Source organism: Mus caroli, chromosome 13, assembly GCF_900094665.2.
Source record: "Mus caroli chromosome 13, CAROLI_EIJ_v1.1, whole genome shotgun sequence".
Lineage (NCBI taxonomy): Eukaryota > Metazoa > Chordata > Mammalia > Rodentia > Muridae > Mus > Mus caroli.
In genome coordinates this window covers 89,697,254-89,716,551 of record NC_034582.1, presented here as the reverse complement: position 1 = coordinate 89,716,551, position 19,298 = coordinate 89,697,254, and the positions used below count along the sequence as shown (strand labels likewise).

At 42.3% G+C, this 19,298-nt stretch overlaps 1 protein-coding gene across 2 annotated transcripts in view; it reads left to right on the top strand.

Annotated features, from left to right (window-relative positions):
* Sv2c (synaptic vesicle glycoprotein 2C) overlaps window positions 1-19,298 on the top strand; it is a 174,319-nt gene that overhangs the window by 74,081 nt on the left and 80,940 nt on the right. For both annotated transcript variants that reach the window (XM_021180140.2, XM_029484979.1), the window contains exon 3: window positions 8,458-8,638. In XM_021180140.2, the coding sequence (XP_021035799.1) occupies window positions 8,458-8,638 (181 nt within the window). The remainder of the gene's footprint in view (window positions 1-8,457; window positions 8,639-19,298) is intronic.

Here is a 19,298-nt window from a genome sequence, read left to right as displayed (position 1 = left end):
CTAGGTGGACCTGGGTAAACTGGGAGCATTGCCCATATAAGCAGACAGTCTCTGCCTCTGCCTGGATGACACACTTAAATGTCAGGCTTTCCAAATGTGAGTCAGAAGTATGCAGTGGATGGCGTCTGATATTTACAGTTCTTTCTAGCTAAGGTGAGCTGACTTTTGTTGTAAATATTCTCCAGTGCAAACTTAAAAGCCACCCCATGCCCTCATTCATATGCCTTTGATTTATTTTCCTTGGTTCTATTTGACTTTGTGAAAGTCCACAGATATATTTGAGCATATAATGGCACCTACTGGTGGTTACTGTAAATAGTAATTGAAAACTGGAGATGGAAGGGTAGCTCAGAGGTAGGGAACTTGGTTAGCATGTATGAGACCCTGAATTCAACTCCCAGCATTTCAATACATACATGAAAATAAGTGAATAAATAATTTTAAAAGAAGGAAGAAATGAAATAAGATGTTGTGTTTAGGTAAAACTTATTAGTGATGAATTCTTAAAGTTTCTGATTGCAAAAATCACACATATGTATGCGCATGCATGAGTGTGTGCACCTGAAGGTGTGTGTGTATTTCCTGCACATGCATTTGTATACCTGTATATCCGAGATTTTAAAAGTTATAGTATTTCTCCAGAGCTGCTTCAAGTAGCTCCTTTTCAGGGCTTGAGCTGAGAGAGGCTAGGCATTGTCAGTCCATGATCCTCCTCTTCTATCAACGCTTACATCCGTTCCTTTTTTTCCCCCATTCCTGTCTACCCCTCACCAATAGAAATACTAGAAATTGCTGCTACTGAGCAACCATGTTTTACCCAGTTAAGAAACTGCTTTATCCCATTTGGTCATTCAGAAACCCTGTGAGATAAGAACTATTATTAGCCCCATTATACTGAGAAGAAAACTGGGGCACAGAAAAAAATTAGTAACTTACTTACCTAGGACCATGGGCCCAGGGATGGGAGAGACAGATCTAGGCTATCTGTTTCAAGGCCTGAGCTCTTAACTCGTTGTTGCCTGGTGCAGTATTCAGAGTGATAAATGATGGGAAGGGAGAAATAATTCCAAAAATACACTTTTTGGTTAAGTTTTCCCTTCCCTTTTTCTCCCTCCTCAACTTTCATTGCCTTGATAATGGGATCACTTCTAAGTATCTTTCTTTTTCTTTTCTCTTTTCTCTTCTCTTCTTTTTTGAGACAAGAGCTTGCTAGCTAGCTAGGCTGGCCTTGAACATGTGATCCTGTTGTCCCCCCACCTACCCAGTGTTCAGATTACAGGTATTTACCATTCATTATGCTTGGTGCTTGTCAGCAGTACAGTGAACTTAGTCTAACAAGTAAGGGCTGAACCTGATTGACATTTTTTAAAAAATTTATTCTACTTCAAGCACCAGACAAAGAAGGAACTTGTAGCCATCCAAGCACTGAGTTGGCATAGGGATTGGCAGCTGGGAAGAAGCCACTAAGATCAGACTTTTATGGACTATGGTGGTGTTTGGCCAAGGGAAGCCTGTACTAATTCAGACAACATTGTTGGAGGTCTGGGCACTCTGACCACTCTACAGCAGATGTAGAAACTTCCAGGGAAGTGGATAGATGTGGAAGATGTGGAAGATGTGGAAGAAACAAGCAATAGCAGAGCTCCACCCCAAGACCGAAGCAGAAAGCTAAGTCATCTTTACAGAGTTAACCACACACTCACCCTAGTGCAAGAATTTGGCCCAGGAAAACTTTGAAAGACTGGCCTAAGACCTTCTAACTAATTATCAAAGAAAGACTCAAACTAGGTTCAAATGCTTTGACTTCACTCCAAGTATTTTTCGAGTATAGACTAAAAAATACGATGCAGGATCTTTCTCAAAAGGAACTGTTGAGGGAAAGGCTGAGACCCATGGAGCTGGTCTTAACTAGGTTTGTTTTTCTTTAGTGATAAGACAAACCTATTAGCAAGTAAGTGATAGGTGACTTCTGTAAGCCTGGTTTCCTTTAGCACAAGGCATGACTTCACAAACCTTGCATTAAGTAATTGAATCATAACTGATACTTGGTATTGGAAAAAGTCAGCACAAAGCATAATAAAGATGGGTCCTTAAATGAGTGTTTAACATGTTGGCATACGTTCATTTGTGTGTCTTGAGTGCAGAACAGCCTTTTCACTAGAAGCACTCTTCAATCCTGAGTTCAACAACATCTTTTTACATTCTCCCAGCTCTTCATAGCCTTGACTTTTCAGGTTCAGAATTCTTTAATATAATGTGAGAGCCGTAAGGCTTGTGTCTTCAGTCTAAACATGGACTCCCTCTTTAGGTCTTTAATTATGTGGCCCATGTTGACTTCACAGCACCATCTCCTTTGTCTTCTTTCCTGGGTCTTAAGTTCATTTTCATAGTTAGAGTTTCCATTCCTCTCACACCCATCTCACCATTTATGTGATTGAGTTGTAAGCAAATGTATAATTAACAACAAACAGAACTGGAAAGAATGGGTCAGGTGCAGGCGCAGCCAGCTTTGTCTAATCATGGAGTGCCACCCACAGAAGCAGAAGAAAGAAGCATGAGTCAGAATTAAAGGCTTGCAGTGACCGGTCCTAATGTGCTTGTTGGTGGGTCGGGGTGAGGCTGTTTAACTTAGTGAGTTGGGTAAGTAAATCATGGCTAAGTAGTATGAAACTAAAGGTTATTTATTTAAGTTTCTTACTGTTAAAGGACAGTATGCTGGCTCTATTGAAGACCATCCCAGTAGGCATAGGGATCCCTGCAGTGCGGAAACTGGGCTTCATACCTACTAAAAGGAAAAGTCAGAATCTACGGCCAGAGAGAATAGTTCCAAGGATCCTAGGAGATGGGTAGGAAGTTAGCAAGAGAACAAAGCATAGGGCAGGAGGAATCCTCACCGTGTCGATACAGCTGGGGTCTTGCTGAAGGCAAGCCAGGCTACGTAGACATCTACTGGGGGATGGTAGAGGGCGAGGAGCCCGATTAGGTATCAAGGGATGTCACTATGTGCTGAGAACCCTGACTTAGTAGGAACCTTGCTAAAATTGAACAACGTAGAGAGGAATGCAGGTAACCAAAAGTCAGGACCTAACTGAGATGGGAAGAGTGTAGCTGGATAGGCTTAGTCAGGAAGAGAATCTCCATCGGTGAGTTCCTGCTGTAGCCACACCCAGGGGTGATGGGGGGAAACTCTACTTGAGGGAAATAAGTGCATCTCCTGCTTATGACAGAAGTTATATATAGAAATAAAGAACACAATTCTGGTAATAACGGCACTTTTTCTTCTATGAATATAACAGACTATGGTATATTAATCTTTTCAAACATTTACAGAAATGTTATATTTATTCAAAATGACTCATTTCACATATTGTCTTAGACATTTTAGCATAAGAAAACCCTCCATACCTTTAATCCCTGCACTTGGGAGGCAGAGGCAGGTGGATTTCTGAGTTCGAGGCCAGCCTGGTCTACAAAGTGAGTTCCAGGACAGCTGGGCTACACAGAGAAACCCTGTCTCAAAAAAACAAACAAACAAGCAAAAAACAAACAAATAAACAAACAAACAAAAACAAGAAAACCCTCCATGCAACAGGTAAGATCATTGTTGACTCATGGAGATTCCCACCCCCACCTCCACCCCCGTGAATTCAGCATGTCACCATAGAAAACTTTTCATTGAAAATCAGTTTCTAAACTGTGCAGTGAATTCTAAAGTCACCCATTAGTAATAGATAACCAAAATGTTTAAAACCACTTTTAAAAACCAATGGGCAGTTAGTATGAGGGGAAAAAAAACTGTAGCTCTTTTCCTAGAGTGTTCTGTTTTGTTTAAATGTGGTTTAAACTGATGTTAGGAGAAAGGATGTGACCCCCTTCGGGGACTGTCAGAAGGAATCAAAAGTAGCCTAGCAGAGACAAAAATGGAAATGTGATATTTATCAGGGGAAGAGAGGATACGATTACATCAGATTGAAGCAGCCTCCTTGTTAGTAAATGCCTTGATGAGGAAGCATACCCGGGCCTTGGGCTTCATCTCTGAAGACTAAGACACTTGTCTGGTCAAAAGTGGCCTTCACCCGAATTGTCAGGGAGGGAGCAGGGGCTTTGCCCACCAGGTTCAACCTCCTGATAGCCTCACTGGATTAAATAAATTTATGAGAAAGCTCAAGAGTCCAGAGTGTCTTTCCATTACTCTCCCAAAATTAAGCTTAAGGCTCACTTACAGACCTGAAGAAGATGGGTCCCAGGGCAGCAACCCTTTCTTTTTTAATAGTGGAAGTTTCATAGCAGGGGGCAGGGGTTCTCTGTTCTGCTCTGGCTGTCCTGATACTTGGTCTGTAGACTGGGCTGGCCTTGAACTCAGAGAGTGCTGGGATCAAAGGCATAGGACCCCACATCCAGAGCAAAAGCCTTTTCATGGCTATTACCACTGCTTACCCTTTTGAGAGCTTCAGCTCCTCCAGGGAGCTCTCTCTGACTGTCCTGTGTCTTCAGCTCCTCCAGGGAGCTCTCTCTGACTGTCCTGTGTCTTCAGCTCCTCCAGNGACTGTCCTGTGTCTTCAGCTCCTCCAGGGAGCTCTCTCTGACTGTCCTGTGTCTTCAGCTCCTCCAGGGAGCTCTCTCTGACTGTCCTGTGTCTGTCTTCAGAGGTAGAAATGTTGTACCAGGAAGGGTTTGTGAACTCCAAAAGACCACCAAGGAGCCAATTCTGATGTAATCGCATTAGGGTCTCTGTTCAAGCTGGAGCTTGAGCCACACCAACATCTCTAACACAGTAGAACAGGAGGGTGCAGCCCTGATCCCAGGTTCAGGGGAGCATTTATAGAGGCAAGAAGTGGATATCTAGCCTGGCACACTTTTGATTGGAGAGCCATTATGGCTGTATGGCTGGTGCTGGGAGCCAAACCATACATTTAACTTCTGTTTTCCTCCTGACTGGTGGTTGTTAGGAAGTGAAGTTCCAGGGGCAGGCTTATATCCTGGGAGCGCAGATTTGTTGAGAAATAACCTGGAAACTGGTGCTAGGCACAGGTCTTGTTGGGGGTAGCCTAGAAACTGATGCTAGCTACAGGTCTTGTTGTAGGGAAATCTGGAAAGTGGTGCTAGGAGTTCAACCTTAGGTCAGGTTCTCTAAGATGGAATATGAACACAAAAGATCTGTTCTCTTAGAACAGCCTGTAGCCTGTGTCTTCTCCCCTCTAATACATATTAGACCTTAAGTAAGAAAATTATTTCTGAGGGTGTTTCCATGGAAAGCATGCCGAGTTAAGAGGGCTTTCAGGTTCACATGAGCATACAGGTCACTTAGGGATCAGGGTCAAGTAAAGAGTCAACCAATCAGCCTCGGAAAGCCCCAGAACCTGTGTTTCTATCAAAGTCCTTGGCCCAAGGGTCAGACATAGTTTGAAGAACAAAGATCTAAAAGATGCAATTTCAAATTCTGCCTTCTCACAACTTTTCACTTCTAAAATGAGAACTTCGCATTCTCACTTCAAGTTCACTTCTCAGAACTTCTCACTTCTAATGAGGTGCTCTGTCTGAAGGTCCTGCTTAACCCTGACCAGCACCGCACCATGAGGCATGGAGAGCAGAGAAGGCAGGCGCACATCTAGAATGTCCAGCTCCTCCGGGTTCTCAAGGACTCCCCGTCAACACCATGAATACAAAGCAGCAAGGTGGACACAAGTAGGAAGTACAGTCTATGCTCTTTGTAAACATTCAAAATGTTTAATAGATTACACGATCAACAAATGCGAATTCTAATTTCCATGTGCTTCTCTCAAATAAGCTGTTTGGTAGGTGTGATCCTTTCCATAGCTTGCCCAGGGGCATAGACTAATTATCAATACTAAGTAAATATAAACCACAAGAGATACTTAAGCATTTTAACCAGAGCAAAACTGGAAGGAAGATATGGCTTGATGTTACACTCTGGTGGTACCTGCCAGCAGTGGAGAACCTCAATATCCCGAGTCTTCTCTCTCGCATGTTCCTTTCTGACTTTTTTACCTTGTGTTTTCCAGACAGGGTTTAGCTGTGTAACAGCCCTGGCTGTCCTGGAACTCATTCTGTAGACCAGGCTGCCCTCAAACTTGGAGATCCGCCTGCCTCTGCCTCCCAAGTGCTGGGATTAAAGGCACATGCACTACCTACTTCACCATTACTCCAATTTTGTTGATCGTGTAATCTAATTAAACATTTTGAATGTTTACAAAGAACATAGACTATACTTCCTGTTTATCCCCAGGAGGCAGTGAAAGGTCTAGCCTGGATGTTACTCTCTGACTTACTTTGTGATAAGCTGCTCAGACTAGAAACCATGTTTTCTCAAGAGGCTGAATATCCAGATATCTTTATGGTGGGGAGAGGCAGGGAGAGGATGGAGGAAGTGGGGGGTGGATCATGGGTGGTTAGAGTCTAGGTGGTGGGGATGACCTAGGCTAACTGCACTTGCCTCTGGCACACAGATTCACTTCCTTACATGGAACAAGGTTGAGGTCAGTCAAACTCAACAGCTAGAGAGATCCTAGTTTAGATCACCTGCTTCTTGATTTGAGCATATGTATTTCTAAGGTGACATTCAATATGGTAACCAGAGCATCCTGGGAATCAGAATAGTTCTTTTATGGCACTAGGCATTGACCTGCATCACCAGGTTTTAACTCAGACCAAGGGGAATTCTAAAGGACCCTCCCAATGGATGGTTCAGATCCCCAAGTCTAGTGTTTTCAATCCAATTTGAGAGCAGCTTCCCAATAAACCTGCCTCTTTACATCTATATTTAATCTGGATTGAATTGGCTCATTTCACCAGTGGAGAAGTAGCATCTCTTCGGATCTCATGATATGAGTAATCTCTATTGAGAAGGGGGAAGTGTGTGTCCAGATTTATAGTAAAGAGAAAATGACATCAGCCATGGACAAAGACTCTATTCACCTCTCTGCAGTACCCCAGTCTGATTAGAAAGTGGCGATGTCACAGCTGTTCTGACACTTACCATCCTCTGTGGCTGTACAAGCACGTCCTCAGTCTTCATAAGATGGTCGGGAGGCCAGGCCAAGTGTTTTCCTTCTGAGCCTCATATTGACTTATCAGTTATGTGGTCAGTAATAACTAGGAGGCTGTGAATGTTTAAGCAGGATATTTCTCAAGCTAAGCTCACCAGTAAATTAGTCTTTTTTTCCCTTCTTACTTCAATGTCAGACTATCAGGAGTGTATATTTAAAAATAGTGTTTGGACAAATAAATGATTCATGCTGATGATCTTAGCAATATTAGCACTAACCTAAGGCAGAAGGGTCACAGCAAGCCTGGTCTATACCGTAAGTTCTACGCCAGTCAGTAAGTACAGTAAGATCTTGTTCAGACACACAGACAGACTGACAGACAGATGAGTAGATGATGTGTAGGTAGATGATAGATAGATAGATAGATAGATAGATAGATAGATAGATAGATAATGGGGAGATAGAGACAGAGACAGAGAGGAAAGAAAATGGATGAAAACTGAAGTACCAGCCTCTTTAGTGCCTCATCTAGACCTAAGAAACCTTCACTGGCCTCTTTTCTCTCAGGCGTTTTGGTTTCAGAGAGGCTTCTGATCTGACATTTGCAACATCTAACATTGTTTCATCCTCACATGGGGTTTGTTTTTCTTAAAGGAGAGGGAATTAGAAAATTCAAGTGTTCCCTTGCAAGAAGGGACAGCAAGAAGGACATCTTATTCCTAATTTTCCATTTGTCTTCCCTAGGGATCAAAGTCAACATTAACGTTTCCCAACACACTGAGACATTCTCTTCTCTTTGAACCCTGAGCTCTAAGAGCCTTCTCTGATGATAAGAGCTAGAAACTCTTTATGTTTAAGCCTTGTGATTGCTAAGTCCACTCTCCTCAACTAGCCCAACTCCACTCTACTTTCCTCAACTGCAGGGCCTTCAAGAGGGACTAGATAAGAAAGAAGCTATAGAATCATCTAGAAGGGTTAAGGTCTGGCCATAGCACAGGTCATCTGGTGTAAGCAGAGATTTGAAATGGTTTGGGGCTCCATTTGACTTTGAGGATCCTTGACTTCATTTCTTATGGAGTCCTTGTCATGGTAATACACTGAGGGAAGGGAGAAGAAACACAGGGTCAAACTCCAGGAGTGCCAAGAGATGTTCCACACCTCCCCACAGCATACGGATCCACTCAAGGCTAAGGTGGAATGTGACCAGCTTGTCTTCTAAACATGATGGGAAAGGAACAACTCCCATCAGTACCTCTGAAAGGTCAGGGTGACCAAAGACCCAGCAGGGCTGACCTTCCACCTGAGAACTGAGTTCTGCCTCCCTAAGGATGTGCGTTTAGCGGTGTTTCCCAGCGTAAAGTGCTGGAGTGTTTCCTGTGCCTCGCTTGCTGCTAAATGTGCTGTTTGTTCCCAATCTCTGATCTGTTCCTTTGTTTTCTGTGTGTTGCAGGCAGCATAGTGTACCTCGGGATGATGGTGGGGGCGTTCTTCTGGGGAGGACTGGCAGACAAAGTAGGAAGGAAGCAGTCTCTTCTGATTTGCATGTCTGTCAACGGATTCTTTGCCTTCCTCTCCTCATTTGTCCAAGGTTACGGCTTCTTTCTCGTCTGTCGGTTGCTTTCTGGATTCGGGTAAGGTTTTTCTCCTTCATATTTTAAAGTCATGTGTTTGCTCGTGATTGCACACAGTATTACTTTATAAGATCTCAGGAGCAAGAACAAAACTTTTAACATAGTTCTTCTATTTTTGTGTTAGCCTAAGAAGCTACAATGTTGATTCATAGAAATGTAGTCATCGGGGGCTGGAGAGATGGCTCAGCGGTTAAGAGCACTGACTGCTCTTCTGAAGGTTGTGAGTTCAAATCCCAGCAACCACATGGTGGCTCACAACCATTCATAAATAGATCTGACGCCCTCTTCTGGTGTGTCCGAAGACAGCTCCAGTGTACTTAGATATAATAATAAATAAAATCTTAAAAAATAAAATCTTAAAAAAAAAGAAAGAAAGAAATGTAGTTATCTGCTTTTAAATCCACAAAGGTCCTGAAACACCTATGTTCCCAGGGCATGGATGTGTTATGAGTGGCTTATGGGAGACTGGTTTTGCTTAGGTTGGAATTCCGTTTGCACAGCAAAAACATTTGAACACTCAGGCTTCTTTTGAAGATTTAAGTAAGAAAGCAGTGTACCTACTACGACTGTTCCCATTATTTAAGGACTGCTCTTAAATCCAGGATTAAGCTGTCTCAAATAACGGTGGTTTTATTGGTCTAGGTGGCCTATGTGTGTTAAACTAGAGGGAGAGCCTACTTTGGGAGGTAGAGTAAGTCTGTCTGAAAGTTCCTGATTGGGACAGAGTTAACGGAAGTTGTCCTACTATCCACGTGCAGGGCATAGGAGAGTCAATGATGTAGCTGTCTTCTTGAAAGGGATCGAATCACACACCACTCCTCTGGATCCATGTGTGGGAAAACCCATGGCCTGATTATAAGACTATGAGAAACTCTGCTTTGACAAGGAAACTTTTGTAGAAATATAAATCTTCAGCCTCCCAATTGACAGCTTAAAGACACTCCTTTCACAATGTTAATAGGCACCGCAGTTACTTTTTAATGAAGTAAGGCATGCAGAGTGGTTTACGAGTTTGAAAAGTTACCACCAACTCTTGCTCACAGACTACACAGCAGGACACAGTTGCGTGGACCAAAGCCAGGGTAGACCAACATATTCCTCTCTGACATATGTACATTCACCTACAACAAATGTTTTTCCGAATATCGGCAGGATGTGCTGAGCAGACTCCACGGATACAGGAGTCTGCATGTACAGGACAGCTGCTCCACATGTGAACTGTCTGAGGGAAGATAGCCATCATACTGGAAAGAAAGAAAGAAAGAAAGAAAGAAAGAAAGAAAGAAAGAAAGAAAGGAAGGAAGGAAGGAAGGAAGGAAGGAAGGAAGGAAGAAAGAANGAAGAAAGAAAGAAAGAAAGAAAGAAAGAAAGAAAGAAAGAAAGAAAGAAAGAAAGAAAGAAAGAAAGAAAGAAAGAAAGAAAGAAAGAAAACCCAGTAGAACAAGCTATAATACAATGGCTGACTCAGTAGACTGGTGACCTAACTCTGTAAGCAGATCCAGAAGTAAGATAGAGAGCTATTAAATTCTTACCTGATCTGTATACGCAGAGAGGTTCCATACCGAATGAACCAAACTTTCACGCACATCTTTAAAAATGGTCATGGCCCCTTAGTCAAGTACCAGGCTGGTGCCACTTTATATACCCGAAATCCTCTCGAAAGGCAGAAGTCAGGTCCCTCTGAACCTCTGGTTGCTACTATGTCACTGGGGATTAGTTGTGAATACTTTTCACAATCTTCCCCAAAGGGGATGACTTATGTGTCAAGAAAATAAATAAATAAATAAATAAATAAATAAATAAATAAATAAATAACAATAGGCTTCTCCGAGTTGACTGGATAATGACTGGATTCTAGTTGAATGAAGTGACATCAGAGCCTACCAGCGATATTTTGTTAGTTCAGGCAATTTGTTAGTTCAGAAGGCCCCAACTCCATCCTGTGCTTGCTTGATTCTAAGGTTCCAGAATGTTCTATTGGGAGAGATGTACCTGGCAGTCCCAGAGTAACATTTGGCAGAGCATCTGCCCGCCAGATCCATTTATTTTAAACTTTAAAACGTAAAGAGAAGTCCTGGTCACCAAGAGCACACTCTGCATGTGGCAGATTTAGACCCAGGAACGGTTATCCTCGGTCCCCTGGACTTGCAGCATCTTCATTAAATCACCGGGACATTCCAAATCCAAGGCTTGCATGTCTTCCTCCTGAATTCTGTTTGTGAATGCAAACAGGATTGAAGGAGGTTTCAGTGTAGGCTGAGATATGCCTGCACTTATGGCTTCACTGTCTCTAAATAGACACATATGCTCCTATGTGTGTTCTCATCCCCTCCTACCCCTTAGATAGGGTCATACTATGAATGATCTCAAGCACATGACCCTCCTGCCTGTCTCGGCATCTTGAGAGCTGGCATCATAGATGTGACTGCCAGGCTTAGCATCTCAAGAGTTGGCATCATAGGTGTGCACTGCCAGGCTCAGCATCTCCAGAGCTGGCATCATAGGTGTGCACTGCCAGGCTTAGCATCTCAAGAGCTGGCATCATAGGTGTGCACTGCCAGGCTCAGCATCTCCAGAGCTGGCATCATAGGTGTGCACTGTTAGGCTCAGATTTTTGCTTTTTTTTTTCCTTTTCACCAAGCCGGTCTTGAGTCATATCTTCCCAGGAAAAAAAAACCAATATCCAGCTGACATATATGATCTCTGTGGTTTTTAAATGTTTATTCTGTCCAAAGAAAGATTTTCCTGCTGGGCACATTGGTGTTTATTGGGGTAAGGAGTGAGACCTCACGCATTGTCCGTCTGTCTTTTATTTTCTTAGATGAATCTCACACCAAGGCAACACATGCCCCTCTTATCTGTTGTTACCAACGATTAGAAAGCTGGGAAATGGAGTTGGCACCATTGATTCATTTTCATTTGCCCTGGAATTAAATTATTTGTTTCCAGTCACTGTTAATTAAGGGGATAATAATGTGTTGGACGCCAGGCAATGTCAGAACTGGGAGCTGCTCACTGGGGGACAGTTGAGCATGATGATCAGGAGGAAAATAGAATAGCAACAGAGATGAGAGTGAAATGTCTTTGTTCCTGTGTGTTGGAAACAAAAGAAAGGTCATGTCTCCCAATGTGGGTGGAGCCGAGTCACTCGTACTTCAAAGCTGTAAGCAGAATGCATTAGCTGACTTAGCTGATGGTGCCAGCAAGAACACTATGGCTGTGCAGAATTCCTTGCCACCAACTATGATTCTTCCATGAGCTTTATTTTCAGAACTGTTTTAGAAAAATGTTTTCCCTTAATTAAAGAAAATCAAGGCAGAAGAAAAGCTGTTGTTTCCAAATGGTCCCCAGTCCCTGGCGTTGCTGATTTTTAGTCTGACTTAGAACTATACAGTCTTCTGCTTAATAGTGTTTTCTCCTAAGAAATAATTTGCTGATCATATCAAAAAGGTAAACATTGTGTGGTTTTTTTTTATTATTTTGAGACTTTTAAAATATATTTTATCAAATATCTGAATTGTGCTTGCTTTGTGGGAGGTGATGGGCTCCGCAGTTTGCATGAATTGACTCACCTAAACCTCATTGGTCCCCATGAGGAAATGCCATCATGCAGGTATGATTATCTATATATTATAGATGACAAGGGTAAGGCATATTAAAGTGTGGTAGCTACCCAAGGGCACACAGTGAGTGATCTAGCCAGATTTCAAACCCCCGCTGTCAGGCTCAAAAGCTGATGGTCATACCCACTGGGCTTGCTGTATCTAAAATTCTACCAGAAATGATTCTTGACTGTGTACGACACCAAACCCTAAACATGATGGCTGCTGCTCCTTAAAGATTGATTAATTGATTGATTGATTGATTGATTGATGTACGTGAGTGCTCTGTCTTCATGCACTGTTCTTTGCATATGCCCCTAATGCTCATCTGAATAAAAACTGCTAGAGTCTGGTCCTGGTGGGTTCTGAGTCTTGCTTATCATCTGCTCAGAACATTACAGTGAGTCTCCCACCTCCTCCTTACTTATTTTTCACATAATTTCTCAGTTCCTAACATAAATGAAAGGTGGAGATAAAAGGATTGTTTGATAATTACACTGTGAAGAAGCTAGAATCAATGTAGTTAAAATATTCTTTATACGCATGTGTTTGTGTGTTGAATACATTGGGTGCCCGTGTGGAGGCCACAGATTGAAGTCTGGATGTCTTCCTCTATTGCTTTTCTGTCTTATTTTTTGAGGCAGGATCTCTCACTGAACCCTGAACTTACAGTTTCTGCTAAACTGTCTGGCCAGTTCATTGCCCAGAATTCACCTGTCTCTGCCTCTCAGTGGTGGGATTATAGACATATGTTACCAAGCTTGGCTTATTATATGGGTGCTGGGGATGCAAACTTGGGTTTTCATGACTTCACTTTACCCACTGTACCACCACCTCAGCCCCTAGAATAAAATTGTTTTCTGTCACATGTTTACTGAAGAATTAAAAGTGGAACAAAATTACTCAGTAGAATTCTGCAATAATTTGAAAGAGAATGGCCCCATAAGTCTCATATATTTGAATGCTTGGTCCCTAGTTAGTGGAACTGTTTGGGAAGGATTAGGAGGTGGGCTTTGTGTGTCACTAAGGCCTCTCTGTTTTGGAGAATTTAGTCCGTGATTGATTGACTCTGTTACTTTGGGGCCTGTGGCAAAGCAGTACATCAAAAAGAAGGTAGCCTGTGGTAGAGTAAACTGCTCACCTCATGCAAGCTGGGAAGTTAAAAAAAGAGATCTTGGAGGAGAACCTAGAACCACTTTACTAAGCAGCACAGTCCCTAACTAATAAATATTTGTCTTTATGCCCACAGAGAAGTATAGTCCTCCCACTCATCAAGGAAGTTTTCCTTTTGACATATATAGACCACTACCGAAAGCCATAACCAATCAAAATACAGAGTTGTGGAGCCCAGTCCTAACTGACACATCTAAGGCTCCCACACCAGGAACAGGGAATATTACAGAGAGGGGGCAGGGGGTTGTAAGAGCCAGAGGATCAGGGTGTTTGCCGTGAGGTTATCTCCTGGAAATGTCAGAAGCTACATCCATAAAGTCTCGCCAACATGGCTGTCTAAACACAAGCTGAGCCAGGGCAACAATGGCATCACAGAGTGGATGAGGATGAAACATGAGGCCTCAACCCTATACAAGGAACTAGAGGCAACTAAGGAAAGCTGAGAGTGGGCGCCTTTACCAGTGGAAAGCACACCAATTGGCTGTCCAACAACAAACAGTCAGCCCTGAAAACATACGCACAAATGACAATATTCAGATTAAGCAGGAGAGAGAGAGAGAGAGAGAGAGAGAGAGAGAGAGAGAGAGAGAGAGAGAGAATTAAGGAGGGTTTAATGGGATGACTTGGACAGAGAAATGGGAGGGGGAGAATTGTGTAATTATACTGTAATATCAAAACCAGAAGAAATATTTTTAAAAGACTGGAAGATGATGGTGCAAATACTCCCTTCCATAGCACATCCCCAGTGAACATGACACCTCTCACTCGATGCCACCTCATAGAAGTTAGCACCTGTCAATGTTGGGTAGGCTGGGGACAAAGCCTGGGATGCTTGGGTCTTTGGAGAAAATTTATCAAGCCAAAGCAGCCTGTACAATTCCATATGACCTGGTCCAAGAACCCATTTGTACTCTCCCTTTTGGACTGGAGCATTGTGGGAGTTAAGACAGTCAAGCTTTCCTGCTTCTGGAAAATCTGTGCAGATAATAATCCTTGGCATCTTCCATCACCTACTACACACTAACCTGCTTCACATTTCCCAAAAAAGGGGAATTCCTGCCAGCAAGGCTGGTGTGTTCTTTGTCTTGCACATTATCCCACCCCACCTTGTCTTAGATTTCAATACCTGAATTGAATCATACATACACCTAAGAAAGTGTGTGTACTGGATGGAAGTCCCAACTTATTCTAGGAATATACTTCAGTGTATAACTTCTTGCTTTTATAGTTTTATAAATATTGTTATAAAAACCTGAAGTTAATGTTACTTATTAATTATTTAAAGTTTTATTGTTTCAACTCTGAAGTGCCAATTATCGATGTTCAAGTTCATTTGTGCAAATTTATATAAATTTATAACTGGATAATTTTCTCCCTATAGAATGTGGATCCCAGTGGGTATTACTTCTGTGGCTCGTGTACCAAGGGTAACTAAGACTTGACATTTTTAGAGGCTCATAGGATAGACTTAATGTCTGGGCTGAGGAAGTTCCTTTGAACCACTCTACTCTGATTGCTTCATTTATGTAAACATTCCATCACAGATTACCTTGAAAGTAAGGATCCTGGACAGCTTTTAATAACTATCATGATATAATGAACAATAAGCTTTCCATGCTAAGGGAATTAATTTATGGAGGTCTCACCCATCAAGTAGCATAAAAGATAATTATTTAATCCTCACATTATGGATTTTTAAAATATAAAACCAATTATATTTTCACATTAAATCTCCATTCACTGTAATTGTTTCTTATCCTCAACACTGTTGATAATTGGAGGTGGGTAATTCCTTTTTCCTGGGGACCTGTACTATTCACTGAGAGATATCTAGCACCCTCCCTGGCCTCTACCCTCTTGATGCCAGAAGCACCTCCTGAGTTAGTTAGGGAAACTAACAATGCCTCTGGATAGTTCTAGACATCTAAAGATAACCCCAGTCATGGTTAAAGGAGACAGAACCAAAACCAAACCAAACCAAACAAACAAACAAACAATAAAAGAGCTACTGATACATGCACTGTGAGAACTCCCACCAAAATATTTATCTCTGGTGTGTTCTCAGAAATTATATCATAATGTGGTAGGCACCATCAACAAGAACTAGTAGTTAGGCATTTTGTCCCCTTGTGGTTTTCCTTTTGACTAGCATATGGGTTTCATTGCATTCCCATACCTGCATAGCATCGTGCTTTGCTCCTGTTTGCCTTCTCAGCCTCTCTTGTCCACCCCACCCCCTGTAGTCCTCCCTCTCCCCCGATGTGTCTTCCTTCTGCTTTGGGGTTATATGTACTGTTTTGATAATCTATTTCTGTGTATGAGAGAAAACTTGTTTGTCTTTCTCAGTCTTTTTATTTTGACAGTAGAAAGATCCCATGAAATCTACAAATTACATAAGTTCATTCTTCCTTATGTCCAAATACAGCTTTGCTGTGTATATTCACAACACTTTCTTTATCCACTCACCAATAGAACACTTCTCTAAGAAAAGAAGAACACACAACCCAAAATATTAATAGTTGGTAGACAGTTGTTCTATACCTGGACTGTTGTGAATAGTGTCGCAGTGAACTTGGGTATGCAGGTGCCACTGCAGTATGCTTACTTAGACTCCTTTCATATAAACCAAGAAGTATTATAGTAGGATTGTATATGGCAATTCCATTTTCATATTTTAGAAACTCCAGAATAGTGATTTATATACTGATTGAGCAACTTTCATAAGCTTTGATTTTTCAAAAACCTTACTTTTAACATGTGTACTGGCTAGTTTTGTGTCAACTTGACACAGGCTGGAGTTATTACAAAGAAAGGAGCTTCAGTTGGGGAAATGCCTCCATGAGATCCAGCTGTAAGGCATTTTCTCAATTAGTGATCAAAGGGGAAAGGCCCCTTGTGGGTGGGACCATCTCTGGGCTGGTAGTCATGGGTTCTATAAGAGAGCAGGCTGAGCAAGCCAGAGGAAGCANGCCAGTAAAGAACATCCGTCCATGGCTTCTGCATCAGCTCCTGCTTCCTGACCTGCTTGAGTTCCAGTCCTGACTTCCTTGGTGATGAACAGCAATGTGGAAGTGTAAGCTGAATAAACCCTTTCCTCCCCAGCTTGCTTCTTGGTCATGATGCTTGTGCAGGAAGAGAAACCCTGACTAAGACACCATGTTAAGTGCTTTAACCTCAAACTAGCATACAACCCACCAGAGGTAGTGGGGAGGAAAGGGTTAATAAAGCAAACAAGGATGTGGATCTGTTTAGAAATATTTCTTTGGAGCAAATCCAATCTGCATTGTTAGGATATCAACAGTTCAGTTCACATGCATCAGCAGCAGCAGCTCGATCCTCTCACAAACACCATTCACCAATCAGCAACAGCTGGTTGATCCAGAAGAAACCGCAAGGCTCTACCAATTGACCCAAATTTGAGGATGTGGCAAGAAGCCACCAGTGGCCTGAATCTGTAGAAGCAGCAAAAAGTCACCAGAACACCATCCGAAGTTTTTTGGTGTGTTTCTCTCCATTAAGTCATGACAAATGATGACAAAGAAAGAATGCAAAGACCTACTAATACCATACAACATCAGCAAAGCCCAGTGGTGACCAACAAAGAATAGCAAGGCAAACCAGCACCATTCAGTGCCGTCCACTGTCCGTTGGGCTGTATTTATATCCTTCCCAAACATCACGTGCTCTCTCAAGCCTCTGCTCTAGCAAAACATCACATACCCCTTTTCTAGGCTGCCTCCAGAAAAATACCACATGTCTGTTCTCAGCAAAACATCCTCCTACGTGTCTGCTCCTATGTGTCTACATGTATCCTCCCACAAGACAGTTTCCAGAAAAACAAACACATGACACAACTGAGTCGCCAAAGAAACCAGAAATCTCGACTACCAACTTATAATCACCAGCTGTGTTTAAAGGCTCCATTTCCACCTTCTCTTAGTCCATATTTTTAAAACTTTCTGTTTGTCTGTCTTTCTGTCAACCTGTCTTTCTTCCTTCCTTTCTTTCTTTCTTTCTTTCTTTCTTTCTTTCTTTCTTTCTTTCTTTCTTTCTTTCTTTTTTTCTTTCTTTCTTCCTTCCTTCCTTCCTTCCTTCCTTCCTTCCTTCCTTTCTTTCTTTCTTTCAGGTAAATTCTGACTTGACCCTCACTGAAAATGTTAATATAAAACAGCAATGGAAAACCTTTTTTAATTTATAAGCAATGGAGGCTGGGCTGTGGGGCAGCTTCATCTTGGTATCACTATTTTTTGTAGGAACTAAATTATATTTACAAGACATAAAAGTACCTGCCTTCCCCTCTTATCAAGAAATTTTTATTGATGATAATTATTGAAGCTACAACATTTTTATGAAAGGCACACAGGTGTTTTAAGAGCTCCTGGGGTATCCATCAGGGTTGCCCAGCGCTTTCTGATCAGCTCCAAGTGAGATAAGGTAAGGCACAGTGGCTACAGTACAAGGTAGCTCAGGAATGCTGGGAAGTATGCTGACTCATACCATGACTCAGTACTGGCATCTCGACATCCCCTGCTTTTGCATGGTCATATTGATTTAGGAAGTGGTGTGTGCCCTTGTTTTTCAGGATCTTTCAAGTCATCAAAACAGCATAGTCCAGGAGAGTGTGCTGGTGTGTCTACTTCACCATGAAAAAGTCTGAAAGGCTTAGGAGAAAATATGTGGTGCATACCCCCTGGGCCAGGTGATGGGTGCACAAGATGCACACCAGGCAGCGTGCACCTTCTCTTTGCATAGAGGGTGAAACACCAGAGACAGGCGACATTTCAGCACAATAAGGATGGGTTTCCTCTGAATAAATCAACCTACAGAAGATGGTAATGTTAGATGACTGGCCACAATAAGAGTGAGTGTTTGGATTGCTTTAGAGATCTTGAAGAATAGAGACAGTTTGAAAGGATTTGCTAGCACTCCACACTACCTCCTCAGATTCATTTTTTAATTTTTTAATTTTTAATTTTTATGTTTTGTTTTGTTTTGTTTTTTCAAGACAGGGTTTCTCTGTGTAGTCCTGGCTGTCCTGGAACTCACTCTGTAGACCAGGCCTCGAACTCAGAAATCTGCCTGCCTCTGCCTCCCAAGTACTGGGATTAAAGGCATGCACCACCACATCTGGCTAGATTCACTTATTTTTAATTAGAGTTCTTTGCAGCTTGGTGTACAGATGAGAGCTATCCATGCAAAAAGGACCACCTTAGAAAAAGAAAAAGAAAAAGACAACGAAGCAAAATCAGCTCGATTACTGAATACTTTGAGCATTTTTTTCTCCCTTTAACTCTCACTTATTGCAAACTTAACAGGCAGTCTTAAATTTTTAGCCTTGTCAGAGTACATTTATCTCAGTTCCAAGGTGCCCGACATGCCTTGGCATGTCATTTTGCTTTCATGAAGTATGAGTAAAAGCTGTTCCCTTCAGAGTGTCCAGTATCCTGATAAAACATTAATTAAGATATGGAGAGTCTATCAAAACTAGGGATTCTTTTATGCCCTGAAAACCAATGCCAGGGCTAGAGACATGGCCCAGTGGGTAAAGGTATTTGCTATGCATGCAATCATGGGGATCTGAGCGTGAATCCCCCCTCAAGTCATGTGAAAGCTGACTGCATGGTGTGAGCATGGAGAGAGGTGGGAGGTGGAGACAAGAGAATCCCTGGAAGTTTGCAGGAGAGCCAAGCTGTCACGTGCAGGGGGGACCAAGGAACCTGAAGAGAGTCTGTCTCTTACTAGGTAGGAAGCAAGGACCAACAGCTGGATCTGTCTTCAGACCTCCAAATGCTCTCTCTCTCTCTCTCTCTCTCTCTCTCTCTCTCTCTCTCTCTCTCTCTCTCTCTCTCTCTCTCTCTCTCTCTCTCTCTCTCTCTCACACACAC